The following is an 18081-nucleotide window of genomic DNA, read 5'->3' on the forward strand; positions in this document are numbered from 1 at the left end:
TCATCTCGGACTGCTGATGCTGTCCTCCCTGTAGCTGTGAGGCCTGCGGCCATCACCACAAGAGTATTAACCTCATTTTACAAGTATAGCTCATTTCCCCAGTCCAACATAAACAGGTGCACATCCCAGTTTTAGCACTATTACATCCACCCAGACTGCTCCCTTTCTAGGTGTACACGGTACAATAAACACTTACCGACACTATCTGTGAATTTTAAGCTATTTACAGGGTATTTAGAGAACATTTGGACTGTGCACATCCACAATCAATTGTTAGACCAATGTAAAGCTGCGTTGCTATGGATTTGGGTGCTTCAACAAAATAAGTGAGTTCAAACATACAGCTGTTCAAATAATAAAAAAATAACCTTTATTCCAAGCAATTCTATTTTTATTTTAGAACAAAGTCATTGATTTCCCACCGAGGATAAAGAGCACTGGAGAAATCACACATGAAGCAACAGAAAGCTGTTGCTGGTGTGCTATTTGAAGAATCTAGTTGCAGACGGATGAATAAAGTCAGGTTGTGTTAACAGACCTCAGCCTGGGGTCTCCATGATCCCCGCTTTGCCTTGTGGTCAATGATGTCACACAGGGTTGGCTTTTTTTTTTTTTTGCCTTTGATTGGCCATATGTTCCTCACCACTAATATCAAACAGATGACGAGAAACCTCCAAGTGACTGTCTTTCACAAAGACAAGCAGTCAAAACAAAGATATAGCAACACAGAGAAACAGTTCTGAGGCTGATCACATGACACAAAAGACTGTGCCGTTTTAATTGCTGCATGCTGTGCTGCGGTCGCACTGCATTGTGTGTTCATCTGCATTATTCAAGGTTTAGGTCTGACATCGCTATACGACAGCGGAAAAGCCAACTGAATGTCCCTCCAGTGAAGGCACTATACTGATGCCAGGAACACAGCAGTACCTCCAAAGGTTTATATAACGTCAACCACAGCTTTCACACCGTGGAATAGCAAACAAGTCTATAAGAGTTAAAACTAGCGCGATAGGTTATTTTGGGACTAGCCACGGTCTGGGTTCCAGTTTCAGGAAACGGCAAGGATTTAAGGGATCACAGTTTCAAAGCCGCTAAAATGTTTTATCGCAAAGCTACTTCAGTCCTTGTCATGACATACCAGAAATAATGTCAACGTAATAGCATGGAGTGACAGAATGGTGCACACTGCCGATCAGCTGGCCTACAGTAAGTAACGTTTTTAGAGCTCAAGCTACTTCTCATAAAATGTGATGGAGGAAAATATTTTATATCGTGACAACATGTGGAAAGGTTAGGGAAAACATTAAATACACCCTCTATTAATACAAGGGTTTTAATGTAAATTAAGGTCTGGTGTTCCCATCTTCTTTAGAGCAGAAACTCATCCCCTTCAGCAAATACCTTGCTTCTATATGGCAAAATGACATAAAATAAACTAACATCCAATTTGTGTGTTTGCCTGGCTTTGATTGATGATGTCCATGTTTAAAATGCTTTGAGTAGTTATGTGTTTGAGTTTAGTTCAATTTCAGTTTAATTCAGTTTATTTATATAGTATCAATTTTACATCACGTCACCTCAAGGCACTTTACAAAGTCAATTCAATTAAATCCTACAGACAGATTGGTTAAAAAGATTTCTATCTAACGAAACCCAGCAGATGGCATCGAGTCTTTGACTTGCAGTATTCAATCCTCTTGAAATAGTGCATAACAACAGTGGACAGTTGTCTGTATTGTGGCATTGACTTTGCAGCAATACCTAGCATACATGTGGCGACAGTAGAGAGGAAAATCTTCCCTGTAACTGGAGCACCTCCAGCACAATCAGGCAACTGCCACAATCAACTTGGGGGTTTGAGAACACAGATTGTGCACACAAAAAGAATGCAGAAGCACTAATTCAGTGGCTTCATCTAAGAGAGAAACACAACTAAGTGGGAAAGCTCTAAGCCACTTTTCGACTCTATAGGATTAAAAAGAGCTTAAACAGTCGCAGTAAAAGCTCACCCAAAAGCTATACCTGGGAGAAAGTTAGGGTTAACTGTATCATCTATAGAAGAAGAACATGAAGTTGTTCATAGCAATAGCTCAGCTGATGCCCCCTAACAGGGACGGTGTCACTGCTAAACAGAACACGATGCCAGATGTAGCTATAATGAAGAGAAAAAATAGAGAGAAAACATGTTAAAAGTTAAAATAATAACATAATAACAAATATTACTAAATCGGAGAGTAGTAGGAGAATGTAGCTGAGAGATTATGACCTCCATCAGCCTAAGCCTATAGCAGCATAACTTTTGTTTTAAGCCTAGTCTTAAAAGTAAACAGGGTGTCTGCCTCACGGATCAAAACTGGGAGTTGGTTTCACAGGAGAGGAGCCTGATAACTAAAGCATCTGCCTCCCATTCTACTTTTAGAGACTGGGAACCATAAGTAAACCTGCAGTCTGAGAATGAAATGCTGTGTTAGGAACATATGGCGCAATCAGATCTGTGATGTATGATGGAGCTTTAAGGGGATTATTAAGGAATATTAAAGGGTTTATATGTGGGAAAGTGAATTTTTTATTATATTATTGATTTAACAGGATGTCAATGATGTAAATTAAAAAGATGTCTCTTTTTAATTTACATCAGAACTCTTGTTACAGCATTTTGAATCAGCTGAATACTTTGAACTGCAATTTGTGGACTTCCTGATAGTAAAGAACTATAATTGTTCAGCGTTGAAGTAACAAATGCATGGACTAGTTTTTCAGAAGTTGGATAGAATGTTTCTAATTTTGACAATATTCCGGAGGTGAAAAAAAGGAAACTCGAGAAACCTGTTTAACATAGGATTAAAATGACATGTCGAGGTCAAAAATAACCCCATGGTATTTTACTTTTCATTTAATGTCATCCAGATGAAGTGACTGACAAACCACTTTCTTATCCAAAGACACTGCTCCAAATACAACAACTTCTTTCTTGTCTGAATTTAAAAGAAAAACATTGAAAGTATTCCCGGTTTTTATGTCTTCAAGACATGTTTAGGGTCTATCAAACTGATTAGGTTCATCAGGATTGATGGATAAATATAGTTGAGTATCATCAGCATAACATTCTGGCTTCCTAACTCAGACAATAAAAATAAAAACAAATGGAGAATGATCTTGCTGATCAGAACATACCTCATCGAACTAATGATGATCCTGCCATCAAAACAATGGAATGTCTACACTCCAGACAGTCTGGCTTTTTTACTCTCATATTTCTAATCACATTATGTGAAACAAATTGATTTAGTTTTTCTCAACACAGGGCATAATATAGGAGAGCTTACAGGGTTCCGGTCCCCTGGGCTTCAGACAACTAACAAAACACATCTTACTTCTGCTCTGTTGCCCACCTACAATGCTTTTCACACACACACACACACACACACACACACACACACACACACACACACGCACACACGCACACACACACACACACACACACACACACACACACACACACACACACACACACACACACAGGAGGTGAACGTCCAGCAATTGGATGAATTAGCGCAGCTCTCACAAAATCATAAAGACCTTTAATAAACTTAGTATGGGAAATTATGTATTCTGTAGTGTCTGATTAATAAAGCTTATTTTGCTTTAAAAAGGAACGGGGTCTATTTAAAAAGAAATGTCCTACTTCTTTAAAAGCCACTTTGACAATCCGGGAGAGTGGCTTTACCACAGTAAATAACTTTAACCATTCTCATAAATTTCTTTTAACTACTCTCTGCACCAGTAACAAAGTTGCCTCAACAGCTGCTCCTACTTACACAGTGTACCCACTCTTTCTCCAAAAAAACCCACTCTCAATTAGCTCCTCTCCTCAATAACCGCTCTTTTCACTCGCAGTTTCCGGCTACGCATGCACCTCCTTTCATCGAGCCATCCCATCCATCTCTGAAACACCCCCACAAAAGGTCTTACACTCCTCTCTGTGTGTCCATAAACAAGGGGCACACTGAGCCACTTCCCATTCACATTGGATCATTTGCATAAAGGTCCTCTTCTCATTTCACGTCGCCAAACTAGCTCCGGCTGAGCAATAAACACAAGGTTCAAATTCTGAACTGGTTATCCTTTCATCCAGTATGAAAAGTTTTTTTTTCTTCTTTGATTTAGTTTGTTTTCATTTTAAAACGTGCAGGATATAATTTTTTGAGAAACACTGACCTGGAATGTCTGCGCTCGCATCAACGTGTTTGGAGCCTTTGACCACTCGTTACATAAGTTACCCCATTTTAAAATTAATAGCTGAAACCTGATATTTACGCACAGTGTTCTCACAATGTTTTCACAGCCTGACATTAGAACTGTTAACCACAATGATTTCTATTTGCTAAAAGCCAGATTAACACAAAATATATTCTTCATTTTCAGAAGTTTACATATGATTACTTTGACTTCAAAGAAATGTTGGGGCCCAAAATTATGATGTCAAGACTTTGTAAGTTGCTGATAAGTTATTACTATTATTATTATTATTATTATTATTATTATTATTATTATTATTAATAATGTTATTGTTATTATTATTACTACTACTACTACTACTACTACTACTACTACTAATAATAATAATAATAATAATAATAATAATAATAATAACAATAACAATGATGATAATATTAATATGGCTGCACAGTGACGCAGTGGGTAGTGCTTTTGCTATGCGGCAAGAAGGTCCTGGGTTCAAGTCCAACCCATGGAGGTCTTTCTGCATGGAGTTTGTATGTTCTCCCTGTGCATGTGTGGGTTCTCTCCGGGTACTCTGGCTTCCTCCCACAGTCCAAAAACATTACTGTTAATTGGCCTCTCTAAATTCTCCTTAGGTGTGAGTGTGTGTGAGAATGGTTGTTTGTCCTGTCTGTCTCTGTGTTGCCCTGCCATTGACTAGTGACCTGTCCAGGTTGTACCCCGCCTCTCGCCCAGTGAACGCTGGAGATAGGCACCAGCACCCTTTTCGACCGCAAGAGGGATAGACGTGTTAGAAAATGGATGGATGGATGGATGGATTTATCTCAAAATTGAGATACACCTGTGGAGTTATTTTAAGTCATAACTCATGACTTGGATACAATCTTCAGATGTCCAGTGGTACCACGTTTATCTGTTCAAACAATTATGTATTTGTAGGTGTGAACAGCATGAGAATGTCAAGCCATGATTCGGTTTAGGTAGAAGAGGGGTTCTGTGTCCCAGAAAGGAACACGTTTTGGTTCGAAATGTGCATACCGACAGCAGAGGAAAAGCAAAAGACCTAGTGAAGATGCTTACTGAAGGTGATTGGGCCATTATCCCCAGGGAAACCAGTTGTCTACCAGCATGTGTTGGTAGGACAGAAGATGCCATTACTCCAAAAAAAAAAAAAAGATTTAAAAGACAGATTCCTGTTTGCCAATTCCCTCCTCAATATATGAAGACATGTTCTGAGGTCTGATAAAAATAAAACTGAAATATTTGGCCAAAATGTCATTCATTACATTTGGAGGAGAAATGGTAACACACTTAAGTTCGAGAAACCCCTCCCATTTGTGAAATACAGGGGTGGTTTCATCCAGTTGCGTGTGTTTCGCTGCAGGAACGACTGGTGCAGTTCACGAAGCACATGGCATCTTGAGGAAAGAGCATTATAAGGAAATAACAACAAATTATCCAGGAAGCTGAATTTTGGGCATGGATGGATCTTCCAGATTGACTCCAATGACTCCACGCATCCAACCAAATTAGTAGATAGAACAATAAAATCAGTGTTGTTTAAAGTGGCCATCACAAAGTCCTGATCTCAGTCCCAGAGACATTGTTCAAGAAAGATAAAAAGATGTGTATGAGCAAGGCGGCCTACATGCCTTTCTCAGTTAAACCAGTTCTGAAGAAATGTGCCCAAAAGTTAGACTTAGACTTAGACTTAGACCAGCAAACTACTAAGACATTTCTGAAAGGACGTCCAAAAGGTTTGACCCAAGTCATACAGTTTAAAGGGAATTCTACCAGATCCTAAAGAAATGTGTCTAAACTTTTGAATTTGTGAACAGTAATAAAAATATTCTTTAAAGAAGAATCACTCATTAATCCTAACTGACCTAATACAGGAAAGCTGGATGGGATTTAATGCGAGACAGTGACAAAAACATAGGTTAGAAATCTTTTCTGCTGTGTTTTATAGAGTTGCAACAGTATCGTTTTTTTTCTTGGTCAATATTAGGGTTACATCCTCGAAACAAATTCTGATCATCACAGATATTTACAGATATTCTTCTCTTTCCAACAGTGTCTCTTGTGTATGAACATCAGTTGTTTCCTATTATCTGTGCTTATTGTTCATCGTTATTGTGAGTCTGGTCACATTTCATAGAGATGAAAACCTTTCTACATGCGAGCAGAGAAAAAAAAACAGGACTGTTTCTTCCATGCGGACCACAATCAGGATGTATGACCGCAGTATATTATGAACATATGCTGTGCACAAAATAACATCGCAGTCAGCTGAGTGCTTGATTTATTTAGGTTTAATTTTTAATGATTTATGATTCCCCTGATTCGGGCTGCCAGCTGTGTGTGTTTTTATGTATGTTTGTGTCTGTCTATGTGTGTGTGTGTGTGTGTGTGTTTTCCTTCAAAGAGGAAAAAGTTATGCAAATAATAGCTTGGGAAGCTTGTTGGAACAGTCGAAACTGGCAACTAAACACCGAAAAGAAAATGTCTTGTACGGACATGCAGAAGCAATAGATGAAGAATGTGGAGTTCTTACTCCACAGGGTTCAGGGATAAGTCTGCATATGTTTCATAATGCAGTGCATCATTAAATCAAAAGAAAATCAGCTTTTTTCATTACAAAAAATGATCAGGACATGATTTCCTTTTAGTATACTGAATGTGGAATAGCAGTATGTTATTTAACAGTCTACATCCTTACTCGTTTATATTTGCATTTATCTAACCTGATCTACTACACCTCAAATGTATGAGAAATGCAGTTATAATATCCCATAATACATAACACTAATCCTTCGTATTCAAAAATTAGGCTGAAATCGTACATAATTTAAAAAATGTGTATGCATTCCATGTTTACCATGGTTTTGTATTATGGCATTAATAATAATAATAATAATAATAATAATAATAATAATAATAATATAAAATATAAAATAAGAATAATCTTCTTGGTACTGATAGAATTCCCTATATTAATAAAATAATCTGATTGTAAAGGCTGTGAAAAACACCGGTTTTTTGATACATTTTGATGAATATATCTACAGGTAATTAAATCTTAAAATTGTGTTTCTCAGAAAAGTATCACATAAAACCAATGAAAAATGTTATGTATCAAACTTTCTCCCACTGAAAGGTATTTCTGTGTACTTTGTAATATAGGAGTTGGATATCTGCTTTTTCTTGAATTCGGCATGGCATGGCGGTGATTATTCTGTGGCTCTGCTGAGGTATCAAGGAAGTCTACGTTGCATTGTCTTAATCAGCATGAGCAACAGTTTAGTCCATTTTCTCATAACCCCTGTAATAGGCTGAAGTTGTCTTTGGTTCATAAATGACTTAACATAAGGACAGTGAAAGTTGTAGCCCCTGTCCTGGATACAACTGTGAGCTTTGGCTGTTTAAGCACATGCTGCAGTCGTATGAATCTTACCCAAACTCTCGAACAGGCTTTGTTTTACAGTCTTTTTTACGCTGAGTTTATCCCTGGCGCCCCAGCTCTTGTTTTTTTACCACAATCTTTCCATCCCCTGCACCTGGTTCTTTCGCAGCTTCTTTCGCTGTGATCTCTCTCGCGGATGTTGGTGATTGTCTGCTGGACAGCTGTCAAGGCAGGAGTCTTCTCATTGTTGTGTTAGCCAAAGCATGACCATTAAGTAACGTTTCTGTATTAAAATATTATTTTAAACATTGGTTCTAGGTAATATTAAATTATTCTGAGTTACTCTAATGGGTTCTCATCAGCTACGAACCATAATCATTTGATGCATCACTGTGCAAAATTAATCTCAGCATTTAATGTATGGGTTTCACTTCATCACTGAATCACTAACGTGAATGAACTTTTTCAATGACATTGAAGCACACATCTTTAAAATGTAAAACTTTTTTTAGCAGTTATGTTTTATTATCATATTTCTGTCGTTTAGCAGTGACCATTTGGAGTACCTTAATTGATGGCAATTCTGTTCTGTTAGCTACTGCTGTACACCCCCAGATGAAAATGTGAATTTTTAGGCGTAGGCTTAGAAAGGAAAAACAGAAACTTAAAACTATGAAGTCTGGAATTATGTATTTTGTTGTCAGCACAACAGTAGCAATGAAAGCTTTTTTTTCTCTCTAAAAGTTAAGGTAATACTTTAGAAATGGCCTGGTCATCTTCTGATAGTTTCTAGAAAGTGTTTTTCATTACATTTAGTACAAAAAAAGACATCTCTACCCGTTAGTGCTTTGTTTTACGATACTATAACATAAATAGACAATTTATTTTCAGTGTTCAGAACAGACAGTTCCAGTGTTACTGGAAAACTAACATTCTCCACCATATTCCAGTTGGCAGCAAAGGGTTTAACAGAGTTCGCCACCCAAACTTTGGCGCAACACATTGCACCACACTTACAAAATGTTCTTCATTTCTCGGCCTCTGACACCGGCCCCAGACAATCCAGAGGGTGCGAGTCAAGATTCAGTTAATTTAGTGGAAACACAACAAGCTCTATACAAGTTGTTTGTTTTTTTAAATCATAGATTTGACAGATCTTTCCCAGTCACCTCACATCAGCTGTGGCCATTCTTGTGATCTTATTGCTTCTCTGAGTTCCTCTTCGTGCAAGTCTCTCAAACAAACGACACACATATTTCCCAAACTGCGAATCACAGTTCCCGGGGAGGGCCTCCTTCTGTATGGATAATCCCAGCTTAGTGGTGGATACATCAGTACATGAGCACAATCCCTATCTGATAGTAAAGTTCTGGGCTATTACCTACTGATATTTAGCAATTACTTTCTGAAAAGCAATTAGATAGATTCTGCTGTGCAAAACGATGCCACAAAGAGCTGATAGAGTAAATTCCATTTGTTTAGTTATACAATCTCTCGTTGCTCGAAGACGTGCGGATATCTCGCTCTGTCGGGTCTTTATTCAACTAGTCCTCGGTGCTTCACCTTCTGATGGTGACATTCAATGCAGCCTTATTTGCAGGTGAAAACCTCCGTCCTCTCACTGCACGTGTTGCACTTGACGAAGCAGCACCACTGGAACTTACAGTTGCACTGCCACACTTTGGTGTACTGGTGTGTATTGTAGCCGCGACCGCAGCACATGAGGTCACAGCCGTCAGTGTGTGGCGAAGTGCGGTTGCACAGGCGTCCCTGGGTGCCCACGCTCCCCGTGGCTGCGTCCTCCTCGCAGTAGTTTGGTGACCTCTCAATGTAAACTAGGTCTGTCTCCATGGGCTTGCGGTAGCCCTGAGTCTGCTTTACTTTGAGGTGGGTGGGCTGCCGTAGCCGGCTAGCCCGAACAACCTCCACGTGTACGGCTTCGTTGTACTTTTCCTTGAGTACGTAGCCAATCTCTCGGAACTTCGGAAGCGTCGTCCAGCAGGTTTTGGTGGTGCAGGAGCCGGAAACGCCGTGACACTTGCACTCTAGCTTCATCCTTTCTTCCAAAACCTGCAGAGTGACAGAGAAGATGAAACAGCTACAGTAAACAAATGCATGTCACCAAGCTTCCACTTGTTTGAAAATGTGTATATACTCTAACTGTTAAACATGGTAGATGTCTGAATTAAACCAGACAATTGAATAATCAATCAAACAAGCGAAAATAAACTAATCTAGAAATAATCTAACCAATCAATAAATTAACCCACACCAGGGTAAATCAACCAACCATTAAAGCTATCGTTGGTAACCATTAAACTTATCGTTGGTAATTATACAGAGAAATAAAGCAAAAAAATAAACATGGTAGATGTCTGAATTAAACCAGACAATTAAATAATCAATCAAACAAGCGAAAATAAACTAATCTAGCAATAATCTAACCAATCAATAAATTAACCCACACCAGGGTAAATCAACCAACCATTAAAGCTATCGTTGGTAATCCTGTTCAGAAACACTTTTTGTTATATTGGGTGAAAAGGTCCTTCCATCCTGAGAGTAGTAAATATATTGCGTATTCAGAAAAGGGAGAATGGAAAATTAGATGTCTATGAGAGCTGCAGGCCTGTAAGAACGTTGACCAATCCTGTCATTCGGACCAAATGGCAGAGATTGGTCAGAGTTGTGGTCCTGCCCACGCCCCCTCAAGTTCCAGGGAAATCGGCTTATCTATTGGTTGTCTCACACTCCAATCACTCTGACGCGCTCACGTTACACCGATGTGCGTGGTTGTCCCTTGCTAATTTCCGCTTGCTTGCTGAGCATGCGCACTGCTAGTGTTTATGTAGCTGGTTAGCTTAGAGGTTAGCTCCGGTGTTAGCCGTTCATTGTAGCTCCGCTGCTCTCACTGTATACTTTGAAAATGGTCGCATAAACTGAACCGCATTCATGTTTATGAGGAGAAGAGGAAGGCCTCAGTAGAAAGAAATAAGACCAGAATAATAAGACCAGAAAATAAATGCGTGCATCTGGGTGAATGTGGCTATAGTGTACAGCGCTTTGGGTGGTCAGCATGACTGGAAAAGCGCTATATAAGTTCAGTCCATTTACCAACTGGCTAAAGATCTAGCCAACTATTTCAACATAACATCTAACCAAAATATTTAACAAACCAATCAACAAGTAGCCAATTACCCTACTAATTAAGATATTAACAAACCAATCAAGTGATTAACCAAGCAGTCGATCACCCACTTTTAGTTACTAACTAGCAATCTTTGGCATAAAACAAGATTTTTGAATGCCTCATGGCACTGTCTTTTCCACAACGATTACTACGTAGTGAAAAGGTGTTGTTTACAGTTACTGACATAGCATTGTGTAACCTATGTGCACAACACCTCTGAGATCTTCTCAGGCTGAAAAAAACTCTCAATATTAAATGCCATGCTATGTTTTGGCAGGGGAAGCTGAAACCGGGATTATTCTTTACAAACCTACAATAAAAGGCTTAATGCCAATTCATAACACCCCCCCAAAAAAGAAAAAAAATGCATTTTATGTTTTTGCTGACATTTCCAGTAGATGATGATGATGGTGCTGATCACTTGCAGCCACAGGCACTTCATCAGATGCTGTCAGTCTGGATGACTGCTGATCTTGGTGAGCAAATCCAAACACATCTTAATTCTCCACTCTACAAGTAACAGCCTGTCCTGAAAGAGGGTAAATTGTATGCACTAGTAATGTCCCATCCTGTAATTTTCTCTATCTTCTCTAAACCACATCAGTCACAGAGGAAAATAAGCCATCAGTCATCCTGAAAGAGTTAAATCAAGAATATTGTTTCAGGAAATGTGTTGCACATGGAAATCCAAACAGAGATCAGCTCAATTATGGGTTCACAATTTGAAGGGGAACTTTATGTGATGCCTTGAATAATATACTGGTAATTAAATTAGTAAACAACTGGACGTGCCGAAAAAGATTTTGTTTTTGTTTTTTAGGTTCAGATTTAAATCTAATGATCGAATGTTAGGTGGAGACACTTCCCTCTTAAGACCTGATTCATGTGTTTCTTTGTGGTTATCTACCACATGTGGCAACTATGAAGAAAAGTCCACTAGCCTCTGAGGATGTGATGACTGCTGTGTTCTGCCACTTAAAACTTAAAACACTCACAAGAAAAACTGTATTTTGTTGAGTTTGCGCTGAATCATTCTTGTAGGCACATAGAAACAAGGGAGTGGAGTTCAAATGGCTCCTATTAACACATCTATAATAGTCTGACATGAGGCCTTTAACCCAATTAGGAACCCTCAACTTGCCTGAACCAAGCATTTGACTTTTTGTATAATATGTTGGTTGGTTGTGCAGCTTTTTCCTGGCACTCAGCCTTTCCAGAGGCACAAGTCATCCCTTCTGTCCAACACTTATGAACATTCACAAGTGACGTTCAGTATCTTTGTCAGTCTTGTCTATGCACCAATGTGGTCACAGTTTCCCAGTTTAAAGACGTTTGATTGAAAAAGCATGAGTTCCCCGGGCTACATAAAAGCCAGGGTCAGCTGTCAGATTTGCCGCGGATGTTGATTCAGAGTGAGGATTTCCAAAAATGCGCAGCACAAAACCCACAAGGAATGCCTGGCATAGAGAGCCTGACAGATGCATGGAAACATTTACTTAAACTACGTTGATCAAAGCCTCCGATCTGTTACTGATTAGTCCAGCATGACCAGAGTCCCATCTCAAGATTGCTTGTCAAACAGCCCCACAACCCTCACAACCCTGCAAGATTTAAGCAGTGTGGTGTTTTACTGGGTGTTCTTTTACATTCGGTTTGGTCACTGAATACAATCTTGTAATTATAGTCTTCTGTTTTAATGATGGCCCATATTAGTGTTTGGAAAAAAAAAATCTCATCCCGTCTTAGCCACAGTTTCTTCTCTCATAAGAATCACAAATTTTATTATAGACAATAAATATATTAGTCAAGAAAGGACTTTTTTTTAACCAAACATTTGTGGCATTTGATGCCACAAGTAAGGCAGAAAAAAAAGACATTTTGTGTTGATGGAATTGACTTTGCAAGTGCAATTCACTTTAAGATGTAAAATATGTATTTTAGGCTACTAGCTATAGACCAAATGCAAAAGTGATTGGTTTACTGTACACTTCCTCTCCATAAAGGGAAAAAAGTCTTCTTATAGAGTAAGAATGAAATAAAACAATGTAAATACGTCATGACAAATGATTCAAATGTACAAAAAGTTAATAGACTTGCATAGAAACAATAGCGAAATTGTCAGAGAAAGGAAAGTTATATCACATAGGTTATGGGTGTGTGAGAAAATATTATGTCACAATTAGGCATTGGTCAGTTTCTAGTATATCACAATGTTTTGTAAAGTTAGTCTCAAAACAAATTTTCCATCATACACTGTAAACCCCAACAGGTTCAATGAACTAAAAATATTTTATGAAACTGATTACCTCAAAATATTTAGCTATGTTAAAGAATTGTATTGAGTTTATAGCACTGTTGGGCAATACAGTGTACTGTTCCTGTTGAAAGTACGTCTTATGAGATCCCAGAGAAAGTGAATGTAATTTTCTCCAGCCTTACAGAACAGAATATCACACCGCTACAATTTCCTCACCGGTTCCTGTACAGCGTCAGATAAACGCACACCTTTTTTCTTCTGTACAAGACAGACAAAGTCAGCTGTTTGGAACGTCATTATGGTGAAACTAAAGGAGTACCACCTGTCACTCTTTTTAAGATAACTGCAAGCAACAAACAGCAGGTTGAAAACAGCTGACTGTAGGCTACCAGAGCAGATAGCCCAACTAACACGGTTTAATTGTTGACCCCTAGGGACACGAAAGGAGTATTTAAGGGCTTTGACCAAGTTCTTCAAACTGTGAAATTAAAGATTAAAGCCTTGAGTTCATTTGATCATCTCTAGTTCTAAATCCTACTAAACATAAAGTTTTAGGACCACCTTGTATTGAGACATAATATAAAATTCTAGTACATTTTCACTGTCCCGCAGTAAAACTCTACCTAAAATGTATTATGCCCAAGCATCACCAATTATTAATCCCAGTTTAAGATAGACACTACCTGACACCACTGATTTAGCTGATAGTTGCACAGTAAAACCAGTTCCATTAAGCAAGCTCGTAGGAACCAATCACAAAAATCTTCTTCTATCTCTTTACATCAAAACCTTGAAAAATACTCTGAAATACTGGAAATAGAGTGTCTGAGGCCCAGGGTGAGACCAAAAACAGCGCCCACCCTGGCAGCCCAGCATGCCAGCACCCTGGCATCCACCAGCACTGGCCCTGATCAGTCTGCTCTGCTAACACCGTCATTGTCAGCCTGCTTTCACACCATGAATAGACACAGACAAATGGGAGTGACATGTTTTGGTATTGTGCAGACAACTGCAATAATATCCACTTCCTGACTTCCCACTTCATGATTCCATGAGCAGAACTGCAAAGAAGGTCTTCCATCTGTCAACTAATGAGCAGGCTACATTTCCCCCAAATAGAAAAGAAACAGTGCTATCAATTAGATCATTCATTTTATTCCTTTTATTGATGACTTTAGGATTTTTTCTTTATTTTTATCTTCATGGGTATTCTCAGACAATCCTAAATCAAAAAGTGAACAAGTGACGGCAATTGGCTTGAGCAGAACCAGCTGCTGAAACATTACATTGTTGATCAATCACTTTAACAATGATACCTAAAGAGCCTCTATGTATTTTTAGGGAATTTTATGAAATATACATATATAAAGCAGTGCATAACTGTGTGTAGGGGAGTAGAAGGAAAAGGATATTTTGCTTAGATTAATTTTACATATGAAAAACTAAAAACGGTGGCATGCATTTGTATTCTGCCCATTGTAACTCTGGGGGAGATGCAGAGACCTTTTACTCAGGTGGGATAATGCGTTGAGAGGACATCTATTCATACTGCACTCGACAAGTCTGACTTTCCTGGAAAATTGTAGAGAGAACGTATATTTTCATATTTCTTCTGCAGAAACCAAAACTGCAAAGCCTTTCCGTAAAATATGTAGATGGCAGCATGCTGTGGGGATGGAGCTAAATATAAGGCATCCTGAAAGTAAAGTTGTTAGAAGCTTCAGAAGACTTGACACTAACCCCCACATACACCCAGAGTTGTAAACCTTTTTTTTTTTTGTGAGTATGAAACGATGACATTAAAACAATTGTCTTCATCCTGTGTTTCATGACCTCATATCTTCTGGCTTGAAATTAAGTGTGCCTTTCTTTTCAAGCGGCCTGAGAAGTGTGAGGTTCTGGGAAAGGATCTTTACCTTTCTGCCCGCCTCGTTGTTATGCAAGTTCATGAGGCGACGGGAAGTCTTTTTAATCTCCCGGGCGTCCACGAAGCGCCGTGAGAACTCGATGCCATACTTGATGTCAGCCGAGCAGCCTCCCCACTTCCAGCCTTCCTCCTGATTGTAGTAGCCCTGCTTCTCCCGGTCGCAGCCGCACTGGCTCAGGTTGCCCTGGCTGCAGGCAGCTGTGATCGCATGGGCCACCCCTGCTGCCGTGATGGCATAGGTGAAAGCTGCTTCCCGGCTGCCTAAAAGAAAGACGGTAGATTGTTTTTAGAAAAAATAGCAATAGTTTTAAAAGCAAACATTAGGAGGGTCAATAAAATACAGTAAGTACAATATTTCTGGCAAGTCTCGTTAAGTCATTGAAAGTAATTATTATGTTATAAATAGATTCTAAATTTGGCACACCATCTTAATGAATCACCCCATTTTCCTTCTCTGCCCTGAGCAGCTTCCCTCCTGCACCTTGGTACAAATGTGGTTACATTTCTGACCGCAGAATCCTTGGGCCAAGCCTGCGAGAGTGCACAATCAGAATTCCAGAGTGGGGAGAGCTTTTCTAGGTGCTGTCCAAAGTGCTGAATTCCTCTGCAGGAGCACCTTGTTCTGCTGTCCACACTGCACACAGCTGGGGTCTGCAGGTTCCACGGCCCCACTCATGCACACCTCAATTACATGGAAGGGATCACTCTACCATGTCCAAAGGGGAAGTGACAAGGTGTTCACAAGACAACAACGGCAGCTAAATCTACATAGGTAGTATTAATGCTTCTTTCAGGTGGTGTACAGCTCAAGCGTATCCTGTGCTTTGTCCCTGCAGCCATCTTTTTAAAACGTTTCCAGCACAGAGCACTCTGGAAAAGTATGTACAATTATGGAATCTGATTTAGGTATCTTATGGATAAAGGATAAGGGAAGCAATAGATGGAAAACTACACAGATTTTTAGACTTTCCTAGCCCTATTCCTTGTCTTGGTGTTTCAAAGTTTTATCTCTCCATCCATCCATTTTTCTGCCCATCCCTCCATCAGCCCCTCCATTCATTCATTCATCCATCTTCGAGTCTGTGATATCCCGTAAAAGTGTGACCTCTGTAGAAAGATCCCAGTATATTATCCATGCATGGGGAAGTTTTAAAACATTTAAAAATGTGGTTATATATATTTTTTAGACCGAACGAAAAAACAAAAAAAAACTTTAATATGCTGTTTTTTCAACAACCTTTACTTAAAACATAAAAAAACTAAGAGATAAACAACAGGTCAAAACTGTTTCTTTGTTATAAATTAAACAAATTATTCACATATCTTTTGCTTTGGGAGATTTTTTTCACGTGAAATCCCTAAGTAGCAGTAGAGCAGGTAATAAGGTCTTGCGCATGCGCAGTTATTGAAAAAGAAACGTACTTACATTTCGGAGAAATCTCCAACTCTACGCTTAATGGTTTTCTGAGGAGTAGAGTGGAACCTACTAACACTATTGTTTTGAAAGTTAAAACAACATGGTAATTCATAACATTGTGTTCCTTCATGTTAAAGATCAACATGAACGCTGTAGAATATTTGGTTGAGAAGCATCACCCAAAATAAAAAATCACAGTCATGAAATACAGGAAAGCACAATATGTATCCATAAGCAAAGTCTATGAAGCAGAGATGAGTTTTAAAAAGCTTAATCCTGGAGCTCAGGGGAACCTTTTTGGCTTTAGTGAGGTCAAACTTTCACTTTCAATATTATCATATGGGGAGTGGGAGTTTGCACTGTTTTACGTACAGCAGCTGAACTGCTAATTAATTAAAATAGGAAATCAGCCAATCAGATCACCGCAACTCAGTGCATTTATCCAGTTAAACCATTGCTGAAGCTCAAACAGATCATTGAAACAAGGAAGAAAGGGGACTGCCTGACTTTTGACTGTCATGTGATAATGAACCGAAAAAGAGAAAATATCTATCGAGCTGCAGGTGTGAGGACAAAAACAACTTTTTTGATGTCAGAAGACAGGAGAATGAAGAGACTTGATCAACATTATAGAAGGTTTAATGTAGCTCAACTTACCACTCATAACAACCTTGGAAAGTGGAAATCTATTTCTGATCGGACATTGTGTCAAACCTGGAAGCAACTTGGGCTACAGAGACAAAAGACCTCTCCTGTCAGCTGAGATAAATAGAGAAACTGATGCTACAATTTGTAGCCTCAACCAGTGAGTCTTGATTTCACCAGCCACATCCTTCATACTGAGCATGCATGAAGTGACAGTGGAGAGGAAAACTCCCCTTTAACAGGGAGGAAAACCTCCAGCAGAACAAGGCTCAGTGAATGAAAACCAAGTGTGTAGCAGTCTGACCCCACAGTGTTTACACAGCAGTTAACTAAGTCTGGTTTAGTCCCTTAACATTATTCACCATTAGCTATCGATACTCAACACAATTTAGTTGCAGACACATCAACAATGTCAACCACCAAATCCAGGAAAGTATCCATGAATGTACGTGTGTATTTGATTTTATATGATCTGCAGCAGCGAATTTTTGAACTTTAAGATAAGCAAAATCTAAATGGCTTTAACAGTAAGAGGAGAAACGAGGTTACCTGCATAATTTTCTGAATGAGGAGTTTATAAATATTTAGTTAGAGAAAGTTAATAAACATCATTGCAGTCTGATACAAGCTAAGGTTCAAAGTTGTTACTATCGTACCACTGCTTCCCTTTAGTGATTATTTTGCCTTTTGTACTTTGTTTTATGACTCTCTTAAATAAAAAAGGCTAATTCATTTTTATGTACTGCTAATTATAGTGTATTTATGATGCCATTTGCAGCTGTTTTACAGCTGATTTCCTCCACAGATGGGCTTTTTACACCTCTCATTCAAGTCTCAGGGGTATTTTCTGAACTCCCCAACATCTTTTCACCCAAAGCGGCTGTTAATTTCCCATCCTGGGGTTGGCACTCAGCAGCTAATTTGGTGGCCACAGGTTTGCCCAGATGGGACTGACTCACAACCGCTTGCTTTTTTTGGTTAGCAGCGGAGCTGTGCC

General features: G+C 39.0%; 1 protein-coding gene across 2 annotated transcripts in view; it reads right to left on the bottom strand.

Moving 5' to 3' along the window:
* Positions 1-8148: 8148 nt before the first annotated feature.
* The window catches only part of wnt7bb (wingless-type MMTV integration site family, member 7Bb), a 46999-nt gene continuing 37066 nt past the window's right edge, over positions 8149-18081 (bottom strand). For both annotated transcript variants that reach the window (XM_012880323.3, XM_012880314.3), the window contains exons 3-4: positions 15012-15283; positions 8149-9718 (exon numbers count right to left, since the gene is read on the bottom strand). In XM_012880323.3, coding sequence (XP_012735777.1) covers positions 9239-9718; positions 15012-15283 — 752 coding nt within the window. In that variant the 3' untranslated portion in view covers positions 8149-9238. The remainder of the gene's footprint in view (positions 9719-15011; positions 15284-18081) is intronic.

Source organism: Fundulus heteroclitus, unplaced genomic scaffold (genome assembly GCF_011125445.2).
Source record: "Fundulus heteroclitus isolate FHET01 unplaced genomic scaffold, MU-UCD_Fhet_4.1 scaffold_52, whole genome shotgun sequence".
Lineage (NCBI taxonomy): Eukaryota > Metazoa > Chordata > Actinopteri > Cyprinodontiformes > Fundulidae > Fundulus > Fundulus heteroclitus.